This window comes from Cyrtonyx montezumae, unplaced genomic scaffold (assembly GCF_038088225.1).
Source record: "Cyrtonyx montezumae isolate F1298 unplaced genomic scaffold, pur_monq_1.0 scaffold_3, whole genome shotgun sequence".
Taxonomy (NCBI): Eukaryota; Metazoa; Chordata; class Aves; order Galliformes; family Odontophoridae; genus Cyrtonyx; species Cyrtonyx montezumae.
Genome location: NW_027072034.1, coordinates 109,480,245 through 109,495,753, shown reverse-complemented (window position 1 = coordinate 109,495,753; position 15,509 = coordinate 109,480,245). Strand labels below are relative to the sequence as shown.

Genomic DNA, 15,509 nt, shown 5'->3' with positions numbered 1-15,509 from the left:
ACTGCATTTCACTGTGAAGGAATCTAATTTAGTGACTCGTAATTGGAGGATAACAGTCCTGCTGGAATGAAGTTAGCTGTTCATTTTGCCAAACTCTCAAAGTCCCTTGGTTCTTGTGAGCATCTTTCAGAAAGTAGATCTGTCAGAGAGTTTAGAATCGATTGGTGCTTTGTACCCATGGTCCCTTTCAGTCTCCTAAGTGGATTTGGTTCCTCTGGTGCATATTTAATATCTGTTTTATTCTCCAGTTATTTATCCAGTAATAACAATGCAGGATACATTCTCATGGCTGTGCTAAGCAGAGAGAAAGCAAGTACTGAGTGTATGTGTCCTCCTGGGCTAGGCATGATGGAGTTACATGAACCCTTTCCTGGGCACTGACTGGCATCACAGAGGCTGTTGGGTGGACTGTCAACCTCCCCAAAGTCTTGCTTGTCTTGTCTCTGCTTCTGCAGCCTTCGGTCCATTCAGTACAGAGATGTGTGGCTGTGATGGGCATGGAAGAGTCCAATTTCTGGATTCCTCAAGGGTTAGGGGGTCAGTGGTGTAGTACTGGTGTACTTAGATTCTAAGTATGCCTGGCTGATGAAAAACAGGCTTCTGAGTGTGAATAATTAAGGGAAAGTCTTCTCTAGTTTGAAATGCTTGAAATCTGCTTGGGACAGCAAAGTGGCCCTGAACTAACAGGCTGAGCAGTGCTGCTTCCCCAGAGGGATGATGGGTGGCCAGGGAGGCTGCTGCTCAGATCAGTAGGATTTTGGTAATACTTACTCCTTGTAAGTGCTGTGAGGATTAATTTGTTAGTGTTTGTAAAGTGCCTTGAAAATTAAAAGTGCCGTGGAAATGTGAGGTACTATTAAAACAAGAGTGAATAAAGAGCTAGGAAAGATCTTGCTCAGACAGGAGCTGGAGAGATGACTTCATTTTTTCAGCTTTTCCATTTCTACTATTATGATTATAAAATGAAGTGGATATGTTCAAGGTAAAGATCACTGTAACTTCCCTGGTAGTAGAGGATAAGCTCTGTGAATCTTTCTGCTTCTTGGCAAAAAGTGTTGACATGGGGTTCTTGGAGCGAATGTCCTCCCCTCACTACACTGATTCATTTTTAGTGATGGCCATTTGGAAATTTTGTATTCCTGGCTTTTTAGAAACAAATAGACCTTGTGTAGGTGAAAGACATACAACTGACTGACTACTAAAGATATGAGTGCTGTGTGCCCCTTTGGTAGGAAGGCTGTATGCAGTGCACATGCAGAGTAACACTTGCCCACATCCCTCCAATGGCCTTGCCCATTTGTCCTTACTCTAGAGATGCTGTGCTGAGGCAGTAAAAGGGAGTCCTGTCTGTCTGGTCCTTTCAGCCTCTCTGCCTGTATATCCAGCAGAAGGCCAAACTGATCACAAGCATTAATAATTTCTTTGTGTTGAGGGCAAGCACTTAGACGTGGGCTTGACATAAGCAATTAGTTTCACAAAGACAGCTGAACAGCTGTCAGAGGACAATTCTCAATCAGTTTTGACTTGGGTCTCAGCATGACATGGGACCTGAGATAGATGACATGATCCTGTCTTCTGCTGACAGCTATATTCTGAAGTGACTCCAAACTCTGAAGTAGAGACCAGAACTTAGTAATAGCTCTTCTGACTTCAGCAGAGCCATGAATGCAGCAGAAGTACTGGGTGTTGAGCAAGAAGAACTGGTGGGAGGACAGCTAGTGGCTGAGGAAGATCGATGGATCTGCCTTGCAGGCTGAGTGCATGATTGACTTGTCAATTTATCATGTTCCCTTTCTCTCACTTTCCCCCTTTCCTTTTGTTTCTTTCTTTCTCAGGGAGTGTAAGAGCTGAAGATGAGGCCCAGAGTGGAGTGCTACTCTCCAAGGTTTTGGCTGGTGCTGGCAGTTCTCGCGACAACAGGGAGCGGGACCCATGCGCAAAAAAGCCACCCAAGCATTGGTGTTGCCGTCATCCTGGTGGGGACCTCAGACGAAGTGGCCATCAAAGATGCCCACGAGAAAGATGACTTCCACCACCTCTCAGTGGTGCCCCGGGTGGAGCTGGTGGCCATGAATGAAACAGATCCCAAGAGCATCATCACCCGCATCTGTGACCTCATGTCAGACCGGAAGATACAAGGGGTGGTATTTGCTGATGACACAGACCAGGAAGCCATTGCCCAGATCCTGGACTTCATCTCTGCCCAGACCCTCACTCCCATCCTGGGCATCCATGGAGGCTCCTCTATGATCATGGCAGATAAGGTAAATCTGAACTTGCTTCAGTTGTAGATTTGTAGATTGAAACTTAGTACAGAGAGAACTATCTTGTTCTGTGATTCTCAGGTGGAGTCTCCTGGGGCCAAAGGGCTGGGGGATTAGAGAGACTCAGATTCAAAGAGAGATTAAAAGAGCTAACTGTGTAGCACTGCTGAGGAGAGCCTATTAATCATGTGGAATTATCTGCAACAGAGAAAAACCAAGGAGGGAAAGGAGCAGATAGAAGAGAGCTGCGAAAGAATGAGCTCTTTTCTTCTTCCTTATGAAGTGTAAAGACTTTGACAATTGTGATTTAAAAAAAAAGAAAAAGGTTTTATTTTTACCAGTGTTTTACCTTAGAAATGCCAAGAATGCTAGCTTGTGTTTTCCCTGAAAGAAGTTGTAGGACACTGTGGCATTTTCAGGGACGTTTAGTACAGCTCTTACATCTTAATTGAAAAATAATTGAATCTTTAATAAAGCTATTGTCTCTCAGAAGTATTAATCAGCTCCTGAAGTTAAATAGGTGTTAGCTAAGCAAATAACCAGTCTGAACTGGTCTAGCTAAGCCCTCTTGTTTCCACTGTGCTTCTTTATTCCATCACACCACTGACATTTCATTTTTCCCCGTCCCTAGCTGGTCTTCTTGGCAGTTAACACACAAACAGGCCTTCCCACCACTGCTTTTAAACACTGCAGTATGCAGAGAGCACCAGCTTTGGCCAGCTTTTATCTGCCAGCTTAGAGAAGCATCCTTGGGTTGCAGTTGAACTCAACAAAAATCTCCCTCGTGGGAGGAGCAGGGGACCCAGCATTTCATGCTGATTGTGCATTTAGACAGCCATAGTGGCTGACAGCGGCCCCCAAGCTGCTGTGGGCTGATTGGAACATCCAAGAGAAGTGGGGTGCCTTATTCCCTGCAGACTTGGTGTGAGAAAGAGGTGAGGGCAGCACCTTTATTGAGAAGAACCTCTTGACTGTGCTTTGTGCATCATACAGAAACAGACGGGCACAAGCAGACAGTCTTTTCCTTTTGGAGTCACTCTTCAACAAATCTGAGACATTTAACTAGGCAGAATCAGGTCTAATTGAATAAAAGGGGAGAATTAAGCTGACCAGTGGCAATGTTTCCTCAGAAAGAGATTTAGTGGACTGAGAAATCCAGGCATTTTCTGTTTAATTTAATTTGTAAGTAAATAACCCAGGGCAGGTTATTTTAGGTGAGTAGATGGGAATAAATTAATTACTTTTTTTTTCTCCTTCTTTGACCAAGTGTTCACTTGCCAAATGATATACATTTAATATGCAGCGTTATTTTCTCTAATCAGTCTTTGAACTAAAGTAGTCATTTAATAAAATTATTACAGTTTATTTTTATTCTCTCCACTTGTTACAGAAGTCATTATGTCCCGTTCTACCCAGAATGAGACTTCTCTTTCTTGAGAAGAGCTCATAGAATCATAGGATACCCTGAGTTAGAAGGGACCATAAGAATTATTGAGCCCAACCCCTAGCTCCACACAGGTCTACCCAAAAAATCACACGTTATGTCTTCAAGTTTTGTCCAGATGCTCCTTGAACTTCACTATGACCACTTTTCTGGGCAGCTGGGTAACAGTGCTGTATGAGGCTCTCCTGCCTCCTGCATTGCACAGTTGTTAATATCTGTGCAAACCAGGTCTGGTGCAACAGTTAAATGATTTGTTTCACTCTTATGGTGCCATTTTATACCTTCTTGAACAAGCATCGGTAGTTTTGATGCCAGACCTCATAAGCACTGGGAAAAAGGTCCTTGCGATTTTGGACTTGGCAGACCAAATTTCGATTTCCAATTTCTGTAGTGTAAATAGAGCACAGCCCTTTCACTTGTGGTAGGATAAGATCAGATTTATTCCACCAAAATTTAAATGGAGGTTTGGCCTATTGAACTCTGCAAAGATTTATCTTTTTAGCTTTCTCATCTCTCCTTGGGAAGGTGGCACCTCCTGCAGCTTCCCTGTGTACCCCACCTGCTCAGTTCTAAAGAACTTCTTGGCAAGCAGGCAGCCCACAGAGAGCATGAAGGTGGAAGCATTATGAATGGAGATCTTTGTTTTATCTAGCTCCTTTTTTTGTAGTTTGGCAAGCAGGAGAAGCAGGTTACATACAAAGATTTGTGGTTTCAGGAAAGGCCAAGATTTCTTTAAACATGAATTGAAAATGCTGACCTTTAGAGCTTCTGTTTCACAGGTGCATAATGTTTAATGGGTCGTATTTGTTTGATGAATTGAATTAAAATATGGTGGAGTGTAAATACATTGATATTCTACTAAAAATGCTGAAGTCAGACTGGTAAGTCCTTAATCTGTTTTCCACAGAGGGCCTTGAGAGAGGTTTTGCTTTTACTTATCCTTAGTCACGTAGTTTGCAAATGAGTTGTGTGGCTGGAGTTTGCTCCTGCAAGCACATATTGCTTCTGTCGTCATCCCCCCAATGCCTGCAGCAGTCAGCTGTGATCGAACTTGCTCAGCATTTCACAGGTTCAGACCTGCGCTTACAGTTTTGTTGCATTCCCTGTGCATTTACAATCAATAACACCAGTGCAAATCTAAAGAACAGTGAAAACTACTGACACCTTAGTGTGATAGATCCGCCTCTCTTCTCTGCAAGTTGAAGCAAAAAACTCCATTGAACCACTTTCCCTGGAGGAATATGAGAAATCGTTACAGCTTCAGTGAGAGTTTGATAACTCTGTCTGGGAGGAAACTTGGGTCCATGTGTGAAAAGAGCTTTGTAATATACGGTGAAGCTGGTGAATTGAGACACAAAAGGGTAAAAAAACAACAACAACAAAAACCCCAAAAAACAGAGAGAGAAAGGAAGAAGACAGTTTTCAGCCTGAATTTACTTCCTTTCCTACTGTACACATAGATTGAGATACTGTATAGATTGCCCTCATCTCAGTCAGTGTGCATCTAAATATTTGCTGCCTGCTAGCTGGAGGTCTAAACATTGCTACAGTGGAGAGGGTGGTGCCACCTGAGGATAGTTCATCCTATGCACCTCAGGGTACCTTGAAATGCTTGTGGGACAGTTCTGTATCAACCCTGATCACTAAAGAAGGCTGTACCCCCATTTGCTTCTTATGCCTCAAGCTAAATGCCATGAATCCTGCCCTAGGTGTAACATCACAGGTGGAGGTATTCTGTGGGGAAAAAATGAACATCTGGATTTCCTGATTGTTTTCTTCAAATTTGTGATCTTTAATATTACATTTGATAGATTTTGTAGGGAATGTTGGGTTTTCCCTGTTATGCCTTTTTCCTCTGAACAATAAGTATATAGTTATTTGTGTATGGTTTTGCCTTTTCTCTCCTTGGAGCTCATGTCTCTAATCCCACCTGTTTAGCTGTTACAAAGTGTTGTATTTAATCTCTGTCTAATTTGGCATCAGAAGAAAATGACCAGATGATGTTTGCACACTGAGATCTGGGGTTAGTTCCAGGAAATTGGTACAGTACAGACGTGTTGTGCTGTACTCCAGCACTGGAGAGACCACTTTGCTGAGAGAGTCTTGTTACCACCTTTAGACTCTGATGAGATCATCAGCAGTGACATCAGGCAGTGGGAGCTTTAGCTGTCATTTTGTTGACCCGATAGCCTCTGAGTTAGCTCCTCTCAGAGGAGCAAATCCTGCAGCTGTGGGGCAGGCTGGAAGAATGGTTGCACTGTTTCAGCTCTATGAACAAATGCCTGCTCCTTGTTTTGGTACTGACACTTGAAACAAGGATTAGGATCGTAGCATCATCTCACGGGGACTCCTGATGAGAAAGGGAATAACATGGATCACTGCTGATCTGTATTGAATCTTGAATAGATTCAACATTCAAATGGAGAGGAGAGAAATGTTCATGCTCACAAGTGCTAGGTTCTAGGGTTCCAAGTGCTTCATCTGTTGAAGCTCTGGTCTCTTCACTTTGCCTGAAGTTGCTTCAGTGACCTTTCTTTTTCTAGTTTTGTTCTACCTGATCTTAAGCATTGTCCTGAGGACTGCAGAGCACTCGTGACCAGTGAGCACATCTGCTCCCATTCCAGTGTTAAAATAATTTCTCTGTTCTCCCAAGTTGTTTTGAAAGCAGAAATTCTATCCTATCACAGCATGGAAATACCTGGTTGATGAGGATGCTCTATGTTAGGAGACTGATGGTGGGAGGAAACCTTCGAGGCTGCAAATGCAGCTTCAGTTCAGATAAGCACACAAACCAGTATCTTGTGCTTGCAGACCTGAGACTGAAAACCTGGAATGGGCTTTTTTCATTATGTTTTTAATATTACCTACTATCACTTCTGCCCAGAACTGGGAGGTAAAGAAATAGTTGCAGAAAAAGTAGCAATAACAACAATGTACATTTGACTGACTGGTCTGTTTTATAACAGACTTTGACTTTTTCTGTAATTCAAAAAAAAGCAACTTGGTGATAATGGAAGTAGAAGAGGTAAGAGCAGGAAGTGCCTTGGGTGCAGCTTTATAATAATATAATGATGCATAGGCAGCACCTAGGAAAAATCTTGGAAGAGGAGAGTGATTATGTTCTCCCAGCTGAAAATTCTCCTTTATCATTGCATCCCTTGCTGTTCACACTCCAGAGCTTGTTCACACAGAGTAGCCATGCTGATGGAAATATAATTTTTCTTTATCATTTTATATTAAATAGGGCTGTGCCCATAATAAATTCTGCATAAAAGCTACATGAAATGAATAAAAAAAATCCATAATCTGTATTCATTTCCTTTTCTCTGATGGCGTAAAGCTGAATTTTCTACTGCTCCCTTCAATACCTTGCATCCTTTACCACTCTCCCCTTCACCCTATTCACACCAGAGTACAATGTCTCTTAGAATCACAGAATCATTATGGTTGGAAATGATTCTAAAGATCAGTCCCACCTTCAGACCATCCCTACCATGCCCACTGACCGTGTTTCTCAGTGCCACATCTACATGGTTCTTGAACTCCTCCAGGGATGGTGACTGAACCACCTGTTCCAGTGCAGCATCACTCTTTCTGAGAAGAAATTTTTCCAAATATCCAATGGAGAACCACCCTTCTACCTTGTCAGTCCCACATCGTAAATCCCCGTCCCTTGTCTTATTGTTTTCTGACAAGGTTACCAAGACACATAATCTCTCTCCTTCAGCCTTGAAGTTTGATGTGATAGCTCTTTTCCCTGGCCATACATACTGCAGTGGAGAGCATGCCCAGACTTGAAGAGTAAGCGTAAAGCAGCAGAGGTGTGAAAGTAGTAAAATGACTCTGCAGGTTCAGGGAAGTCAAAACTAGTTGGATAAGCTAAGCACCTAGATATATGCTGAAAACCAGGACAAAGTCAAAGACACTGGGACAATGCTGCTAAAAACAGAATATCTGTAATTAAAAGGAAAGCACTTACACTCTCAGGTTTCCAAAGGTTAAGTAATAGAGATGTATGGGGAATGCAAACCTCATTTTTTGGACATAAATTTGATACACTACTGTTAGACTTGACATCGAAAATTTTTAGAGTTTCTTGTGTGAAAGAAATTCAGTAAAATACTAAAGTTCCCTTTGAGTGGTTTCTATGAAAAAGAAAAGATGATGATTTTAAGGGAAAAAAAGACATTTTGCTCTGCAAATGTTCAAAGAGTATGGTTCAATGTTGTTAGATTTCTCTTCCTTTTTCCTTCCAAAGCAAAATGCAGTTCATGTAAATTCACAGTGCATTTTCATTTCTTTTAAACTGCACTTGATGAGAGTAATAGTTTAAATGTTTCTTAGACTTATCTTTTGATTAGAAAAGATGAGATTGATCTTATAAATTAATTCAGCAGTTCTCCTTCAAGGTTTTAAAATTTTTATTCAGGACGTGATTATTCCTTTTCTTTTGCTTTCAGTACTTTGTTTCCTCTTGCTGCCAAAAGAAAGCTCTGCGTAACTCACAAATAATGAACTAAATTTAATGTGTCCTCGAACTATGTCTGCTGTAAAAGCTGGGGAGGGAGGGAAAAAAGGTAGGTCAAAGATACAGAGAGTAGAAGCTGGTATTGTGTGCCACTGTTGCTTTTTGTTTTAATATACACATGTAATCACAGGCTAGGTGGATCAGTAATTTATGTTTACGTGTGTTTAATCCATCCATACAAAATCAAATTTTTCATATAGAGAAAAATAGGTAGTGTGCTTCTGTTGAGTTTGATTAATATCTCAAATTTTACATCGAACAACTGTTATTACTTTACAAATAAATTGCAGCATTAAAAATCCCTCAGATATTAGGAAACCTGGAAATGAACTGTTAAGAGCTTTAGCTTCTCCCCAGAGCCATTAAATCCGTCAGTGCTAACTCTTGTTTCCTAAACAAGAGCTCAAGTACTCTTGTTAGTATTATTTCAATGGGAACAAAAGAAAAGACTTTTTAAATAAATGTATTTTCTTTTTTAAAATATAATAATACAATCATATTTTTTAATTTTTAAATTTTCTTTTAACTTTTTCAAATTTACCTCTACTTCCTCTTCAGTGTGATAAGGAGGAATGCCATCTGATGAAGGCTTTCACTTCTCTGGGAGGTAGTGTTTTTGAGAGTCACAAGAAAAAAGAATGTAGATTTGTTTGCTTGTTTTTGTCATGAAGAATGAACAAGAAGGCCCATTTATTTATATATTGCATATGTATTTAATGTAGAAATGGCTTTCCTTCAAACATGCTCTACCTGGTGCACTTATTATCTGCCCTGAGCCTTGGATACCTGAAGCACGAGGGCACCATCTTTGTTTGAGTGGCAGCAAGGCTGGGGAAAGGAAAATTTGGAGCCACTGTGCTCTTCCAAGGGACTCTGATGCTCTTTTGGGAAGCAGTAGTCCTAGGACAGAGCTGGAACACTGAACGTGAGGGAGCTTATGAGGGACTGTAGATACTTCTTTGCAGAAGTTGTCTCAGACAACATATGTCAAACAAATGTAAAGTCTGTTTCCTGTAAATAAACCTTTTGTAACTATTTATAACATGTTTCATTTTGGGTCGTGTAATTTTTCCTGGAGGGCTACTCAGTGCTAACTTTCTGCTGCTGTTACAGTCTTCTTTTCTTTTGAGTGTCAGAAGACCTTTCCTTGCCTAGCTCTGAAAGCATACACTGCAACCTACCTGAGGGAAGGAGAAGCAGAACTCCTTTCCTACTAACCTTTAAAGAAGCTGTTGGCATTGTCTACCTGAAATAGATTTACTGAAATATTTGTGAGGATGCAGGTTTTTTTTCCCTCGGATTGGACCTCACAAATAATGGGGCTTTTATGGAAATGTCCTTTCTTGCTTGTTTCCCTGGCATGACATTTGTGATGTTTGTGTAAATTTCCAAATCTATGTGCAGTTACCTACAGAAAATTTGAGAGCTCTTTCATTGAAATAAAAAAAAAACAACAAACAAACACAAAAGTATTAAATCAATTTGTGCAATCCTCAGATGGACAAAGAGATTAGTTTCTTCATTTAGGAGCAGGCAGTTCTTTATTACAACCCCAAGCAGTTATTTATCACACAAAATCTAAAATAATTACACTCAAATTTGTCCTTACTCTACACTGGTCTCAAAATGAAATTGAAAATATTGAGTGTGAAATTGCCCAATGGTGCTGCTTCAGAACTGCGTCTCATTCCCCCAAAACCATAGGACAGGGAGGAACAAAGATTTTCAGAGACTCTCTTCTTCTCTTTGCCTTTTATTTGCCTCATTAACCAAGTTTTGAGGGGATGGATTTAAGGAAGTTAAGGGAATTAAATACACACAGGCTGGAAAAAAGCAGGGTGCGGAAAAATATATTAAATACATGAGTCTGTTAAGTGTCTGGAGGAGTCTGGTATATGAAGGAAGACTGAAATAGCTATACATGCATGTTGTAGATTGGCTAAACAGTGAGTCAGGTTGTGATTTATATATACAATGAATAGAGATCGTCTAAAATTAGGGAAAATAATGCTTAAAGTTGTTGCCAAAAGGAGCAACAGGATGAACTGAGAAAAGATGTAATTTATCTGTTGTATTGTGAAGAAAGTTCAGACATTTTTATTAGGATGTGCTCTAGTCTCCTTAGGGGAGATCATGAAGACAACATTGCTTCAGCTGTTTTCGACCAGGAGTTAACTAAGCACTATAAATTGTGTTATATAACTGGAGTGGAGGAGAAAGAGGAAGAACAGGAGGAGGAAAACTAGTGGGCAAAGAGAAGAGGAAGGAAAAAAGGGGAAGGAGTGTGTGATTGGAAAAAAATTTATTCAGAAGACTGTTGAGGCACTTTTTCTCTGTGTACTTTGGCAATAACTTTTAGCTGTGTATCAATGAAGTTCCTGATAATAAATGTATGTTTCAGGGGAAGATGGAGAAGGAGAAATGAAAAAGATGGAGAGTTGAAATGCAAGCAGGGAAAAAAAAAGCATGCATAATCTGTGGGACTGATCTAAAGGGTGCACTGTGGCTAGAGGAATCACATACATCTGCACCAGAGTCCTCATTTACAGCTCTACTCTAAAGCAGCATTCTACATGACTTTAAGAAAATTGCTTAACTTCTGACTACAGTAATTTGTCCTTTTCAAGAAGACAGTAATGATGTTTTTGTAAAGTACTTTTAGCTCTACAAAAGTTAAAGGCTACCTAATTGCTGGTGAGCAATTAATGAGTTTTTCTAGCTGAAGTAAATACTACTCTTGATTTGAAATTCTGAACTCCAGGAGGAGAAGCTGAGAAGCTGTAACCGCTATTAGAAGTGGCTGAATAGCTGCAGCATGCAGGAGAGCTTATTGTATGCAAGACTGATAGGAATGTCTATTGTAAGCTTGCCCAGCATTCCCCATTATAAAAGTCCTCTTGGGGTTTGTCTGTAACTTTGCCAGACATGACTGCTTGAGCAAAGTTTTCGATGCCAGGTGTATGCCTTAAGCTGATTGATTTGTTTCTCTGTTTATTTGGAAAACAAAATAGCTCTCTTAAAAATGTGGCAGAAGATTCATGGTCTGTTTGTGTTGAAATTGTTGGCATGTTTTCCTACAAAAGGACCAGCACCACTGGTCTAAAGAGCACAAGCTCAAATCTAGAGAAGGTGTCTTCCTGGGAAGGACTTTTAATCAAAATGTGCTTTATTTCCACAGCATAGGTTCCCTCAAGTTTGGCCTTGTTATAAACCAAAATTATATATATGAAGCAGTTTTTTTAGATGCTTGCTACATATTTCTTGAAGAGATCTTGTCCTTTGAAGCTGTGCCTGAACTGGGGGCTACACAGGCCGTGCTGAGGCTGGAGGTGGGTGGAACTGGCTTTCCTATGTGGTCCTGTCAGGATCCAGATAGGAGAAACACTGTGTAGCAGGGGAAAAGACAGAAATGCGTGAAGCCTTGCAGCAAGGGAGTAGATTAGGACCAGAAACCTGACTTATTGAAGCTAATGTTTGAGGAAGTGGTAGCGAAGCTTGCACTGCTTGGATGAAGCTGTGTTGGCCATTATGAGCTGGAGTTAGTGGTGATGAGGCTGCAGGGTTTCCCTGGGGCCTTCTTTACTGCAAGCTACTCCCTCAACCTTCCTTTAGAGGAGAGATGATCCGTCTCTCTGAGCATCTTTGTGGTGCTCCTCTGGACCCTCTCCAACAGCTCTGCATCCTTCCTGTTCTGGAGCCCCCAAGCCTGGACGCAGTGCTCCAGGTGGGGCCTCACAAGGTCAGAGTAGAGGGGGCAGTCCCCTCCCTTGCCCTGGTGTCCACTACTCCACTTCTATGTGCTGAGTCACAGAGAGAGAGAGAAGACTGCAGGGGCACAGGGAACACTGGAAAAAATCTTTTTCCATTTGGAAAAAGCTGGCAGGTCTTCAAAAATACAAAGAAGGTTGGCTCAGCTGGGCCCCTGCTAGCCAACATGAGACCCCAGTGGCTGTCAATGCCTTAGCTTGGGTCTGCACAGCACTTCATCCCAGCTCCAGCTCCCTTGCCTTACTGCTAGCTTTCAGCAAAGTGGATCCGTGTCCTTGCTCCCTGGCTTGCTGGAGAAGTGTGGGAGTGAAGGCTGAAAAGCCGTACAGCCACAGGGCCAGACAGCTTGTCCTCAAGGCTGGCAGCCTCGCTGGGCCTCCATTGCCATGCCTACCCCTTCCTCTCCCCTCCCTTCTCTTTCCCATTCTGTCACCCACTCTTGTCTGTCACTCTCCCTGTTTCTTAATTACTGTTTGCGCTGTGCTTTGAAAATGCAAAGTACGGTATAAATGTTAAGTGTTTTTATTATTGTTATTATTTCTTCTTTTCTTTTTCATTTGCATCTCTCACCCTTTATTCTCTCGCTCTTGTGGCTTCCAGAGAAAATGTGTGGGCCTACATTATTTATAACTGTGTGAGAGTAATTACAGGAATGATTTAATTACTCGGTTAATATCTTTCTTCACATCACCAGCATGACAGGCTGGTGATCCTCTCACCGCAGCCAAGCACGCAGTCTGGTGGTGCCTGCACCACGTCACAGACCAGCAGATAAGGGAAGAGGAGCTCGGGGAACGCTCTGCTCTGGCCTTTCGTGGTGCTGGATGCTTTCCTCGGGCCAAGGGCTGAGGCTGCTGAGCCCACATGGGCCTTATTGGTTTGAGCCCTGGTGCTACCTCAGCTGGGACAGCCTGTGGGGGTGAGACTGTCTGGCTGTGATGAGTGCTTGCCTGAGGGTTTGTTCAGCCTGGCTGATAGGGGTTCACGCTTAGTAGGCTGGCTGTGTGCTGGCTGTGTGTCTGCACCTTGGCTGAAAGGGCTAGTGAAGGGCTGGTAATGGAGGAAAGTTGTCATAAATTTGTTCTTTCCACCTATCCTAACAATGTATGTAATTTTGTCCTAAATCTATGAGGGAATCCTCTAGTGAATTTGCTACCCATTGTATATATGTCTAATGCTTTCAAAAGCAGATCAACTTGAGCTGAAATTTCAGTGTTCAGTGGGCTGCATTAACCATCTTTTTCCATTTATCAGAAGCCAGAGATTTGGGAAGCATTTCTTGTCTTAGATTCTGTTTAAGTCTTCAAAGTCATGGGTTTCACATGTCCTGCCTTGGACAGAGTGCAGGGTAAGATCACTGTTGCCAAAGATGTTCTTCCATGCAAGCGTATGGAAGTATATGTTTAGTTCAGATGTATTGAAATAAATTATTTTTTCATCTGAAGGAGATGACCTCCTCCTTCTGAGATTCACCGCACAGGAAATGTTGTGATTTCATCACTTCCAGTTCACAAAGATCTGTCAGGAGCAGGGAATGTCCTGTTGCTGATGTAGCACGGATGGCAGTTGAAAGAGGAGAATATGGTATGTTCCTCCAGGGGACACGCTGAGCCAATGTTTACCAATACTTTGAATTTATCTACTCAAGGCAGTAAATCTGTATGCCTGGTAGAAATCAGAAGGAACGTAAGGAAGATTATCTTCTTATGAAAGTACTGTATATAAAAAAGAGGGCTCAATGAATTCTTAACAATGAAGATAGTTGTTCAGAGAGGAGAGACTCTTGTGGGATAATGGTGCATTTTTCAGATAATGGTGTATGGAGAGAGCATCTTGCAAAAGTGCCTGCCTCCCATGTCTTGAAGTTGCCTGGCTCCATTTGGGCTCCTTCACAGCCTGGGCTCTGGGCCAGGCTCAGTCTGTTCCTCAGCGCGGCAGTGCTGGGTGGGCGGTGGGGAGGTTGGGGAACAGGTGGTATTAGGACTGGTGGAGGGGAGAGCCTTTTCAATGCAGCACTGTGTGCCAAGCTGCCAGGCACAGGACACCTGGTATCTGAATGGGCTCTGCTCACCTCCCAGGAAGCAATGGGAATTGAAGATGTAGGCTAAAATCTATTGAGCATGAACATAAAGCAGTTTAAGGCAACCCAGATTTGAAAAAAACACCGAAAGTCTCTACCTTCTGCAAGTTGAGCATTTTCTGTTGTATTTCCAAACTGACATCCAGTGTCCCTCATTGCTTTTTAGAATCTATGTTATAGACTTCATTTATTTTCCATCTGACACGTAAAAATGAGTGTTATGACCTGACATTGGAATAGTTTGTTGGTAAGACAGACTAAGTGTAAGGGCAATGGAAGAAGTAGTTTTGCTAGCTCCCAAATGAATGAATCCTGTTTTCAGTTGATTCATGTCTCATGGTTAATTGATTCTTTAACTGAATTATATGCTAAGACTGTAACATGAGCTAGCCCTTAGTAGACATCAGAGAATCCACAGAGGAGATAACTTGAACTGTGTGAGGAGATTTCAGAGGAGCTAAGCTAAATGTTCACCCAGTAGTGAGGACTGGGGGAATTGTGATGACCTCATTTTTCCACCCACCACCCTATTTCAACTCAGAGACATCCAGAGCAAATGAGTTGGTGTGCCTGTAGAAACTTCAGTTTTTCAGGAGTTGGCTACTCCTCCTCCCAGCAATAATCCCATTCCTTCCAGGTCCTCTGTTGCTTTTCTTCCAGTTTACCTTGTGTCTTTTATGCCTAGTGTCTGGGCAGAAAAGCTATGTATTTTGGTGTCCCAGCAGCTGTGCATACAGGGATTGCCCACTATAGGCATGTTGCCTGGTCAGGATGAAATATATTTGCTTGTTTAGTGAACCATGGTGCGAGCCTGAGAGCGGGTGAATCATACATACTGCTGTGGGGCCAGGCAAAGACTTAGGCACTGTGTGCAGTTGCAGGCTGTATTTTGTACAGGACTGTAATAATTTAATTCTCCCTGAGTCCTCTGCCCCATTGTCAAATCAGGTGGAAATTTGCCAGCAGGTTCATGAGTTACTGGGAAGCCTGACTCACATACACGTGAACGCATGTACCAGATTTGCAAAAGCAAGCTAAAAATGCACACAGAAGTTGAGCAAAGACATGCGTTGGACTGTCTGAAGATTGCTGCACAAGTGACCCATGCACAGCATGTCCCAAACACGCTTGCAGCATGCTCGCTCTCACTGCCGCACGCTCGCAGGGTGACTCACTGTGATTCACCCAGTGCTGTCCTGTTTTGCGATTTGCATAAGCGAGCATGTAATGCGTGCTGCGCTGTCTCTCGGGGTTGGGTGTTCGGTTCACACTTGTGCATGGTGCACATGTATGCACTCTCTGACTCACACTAACATGCCACGGTGTTTTGGATCACAGAAGCAAATGAGACATAATCATGAGCAGACACTTGCTTGGTGCCTCATGCTCCTATCAGTTAGCTTTTGAAGGAGAACATGGCGCGAG

General features: G+C 42.3%; 1 protein-coding gene across 1 annotated transcript in view; it reads left to right on the top strand.

The window, feature by feature from the left end:
* The first annotated feature begins 1,853 nt into the window (after positions 1 to 1,853).
* Positions 1,854 to 15,509, top strand: part of GRIN2B (glutamate ionotropic receptor NMDA type subunit 2B) — a 166,468-nt gene continuing 152,812 nt past the window's right edge. Inside the window, exon 1 of the mRNA XM_065742808.1 lies at positions 1,854 to 2,264. Within this exon, the coding sequence (XP_065598880.1) occupies positions 1,854 to 2,264 (411 nt within the window). The remainder of the gene's footprint in view (positions 2,265 to 15,509) is intronic.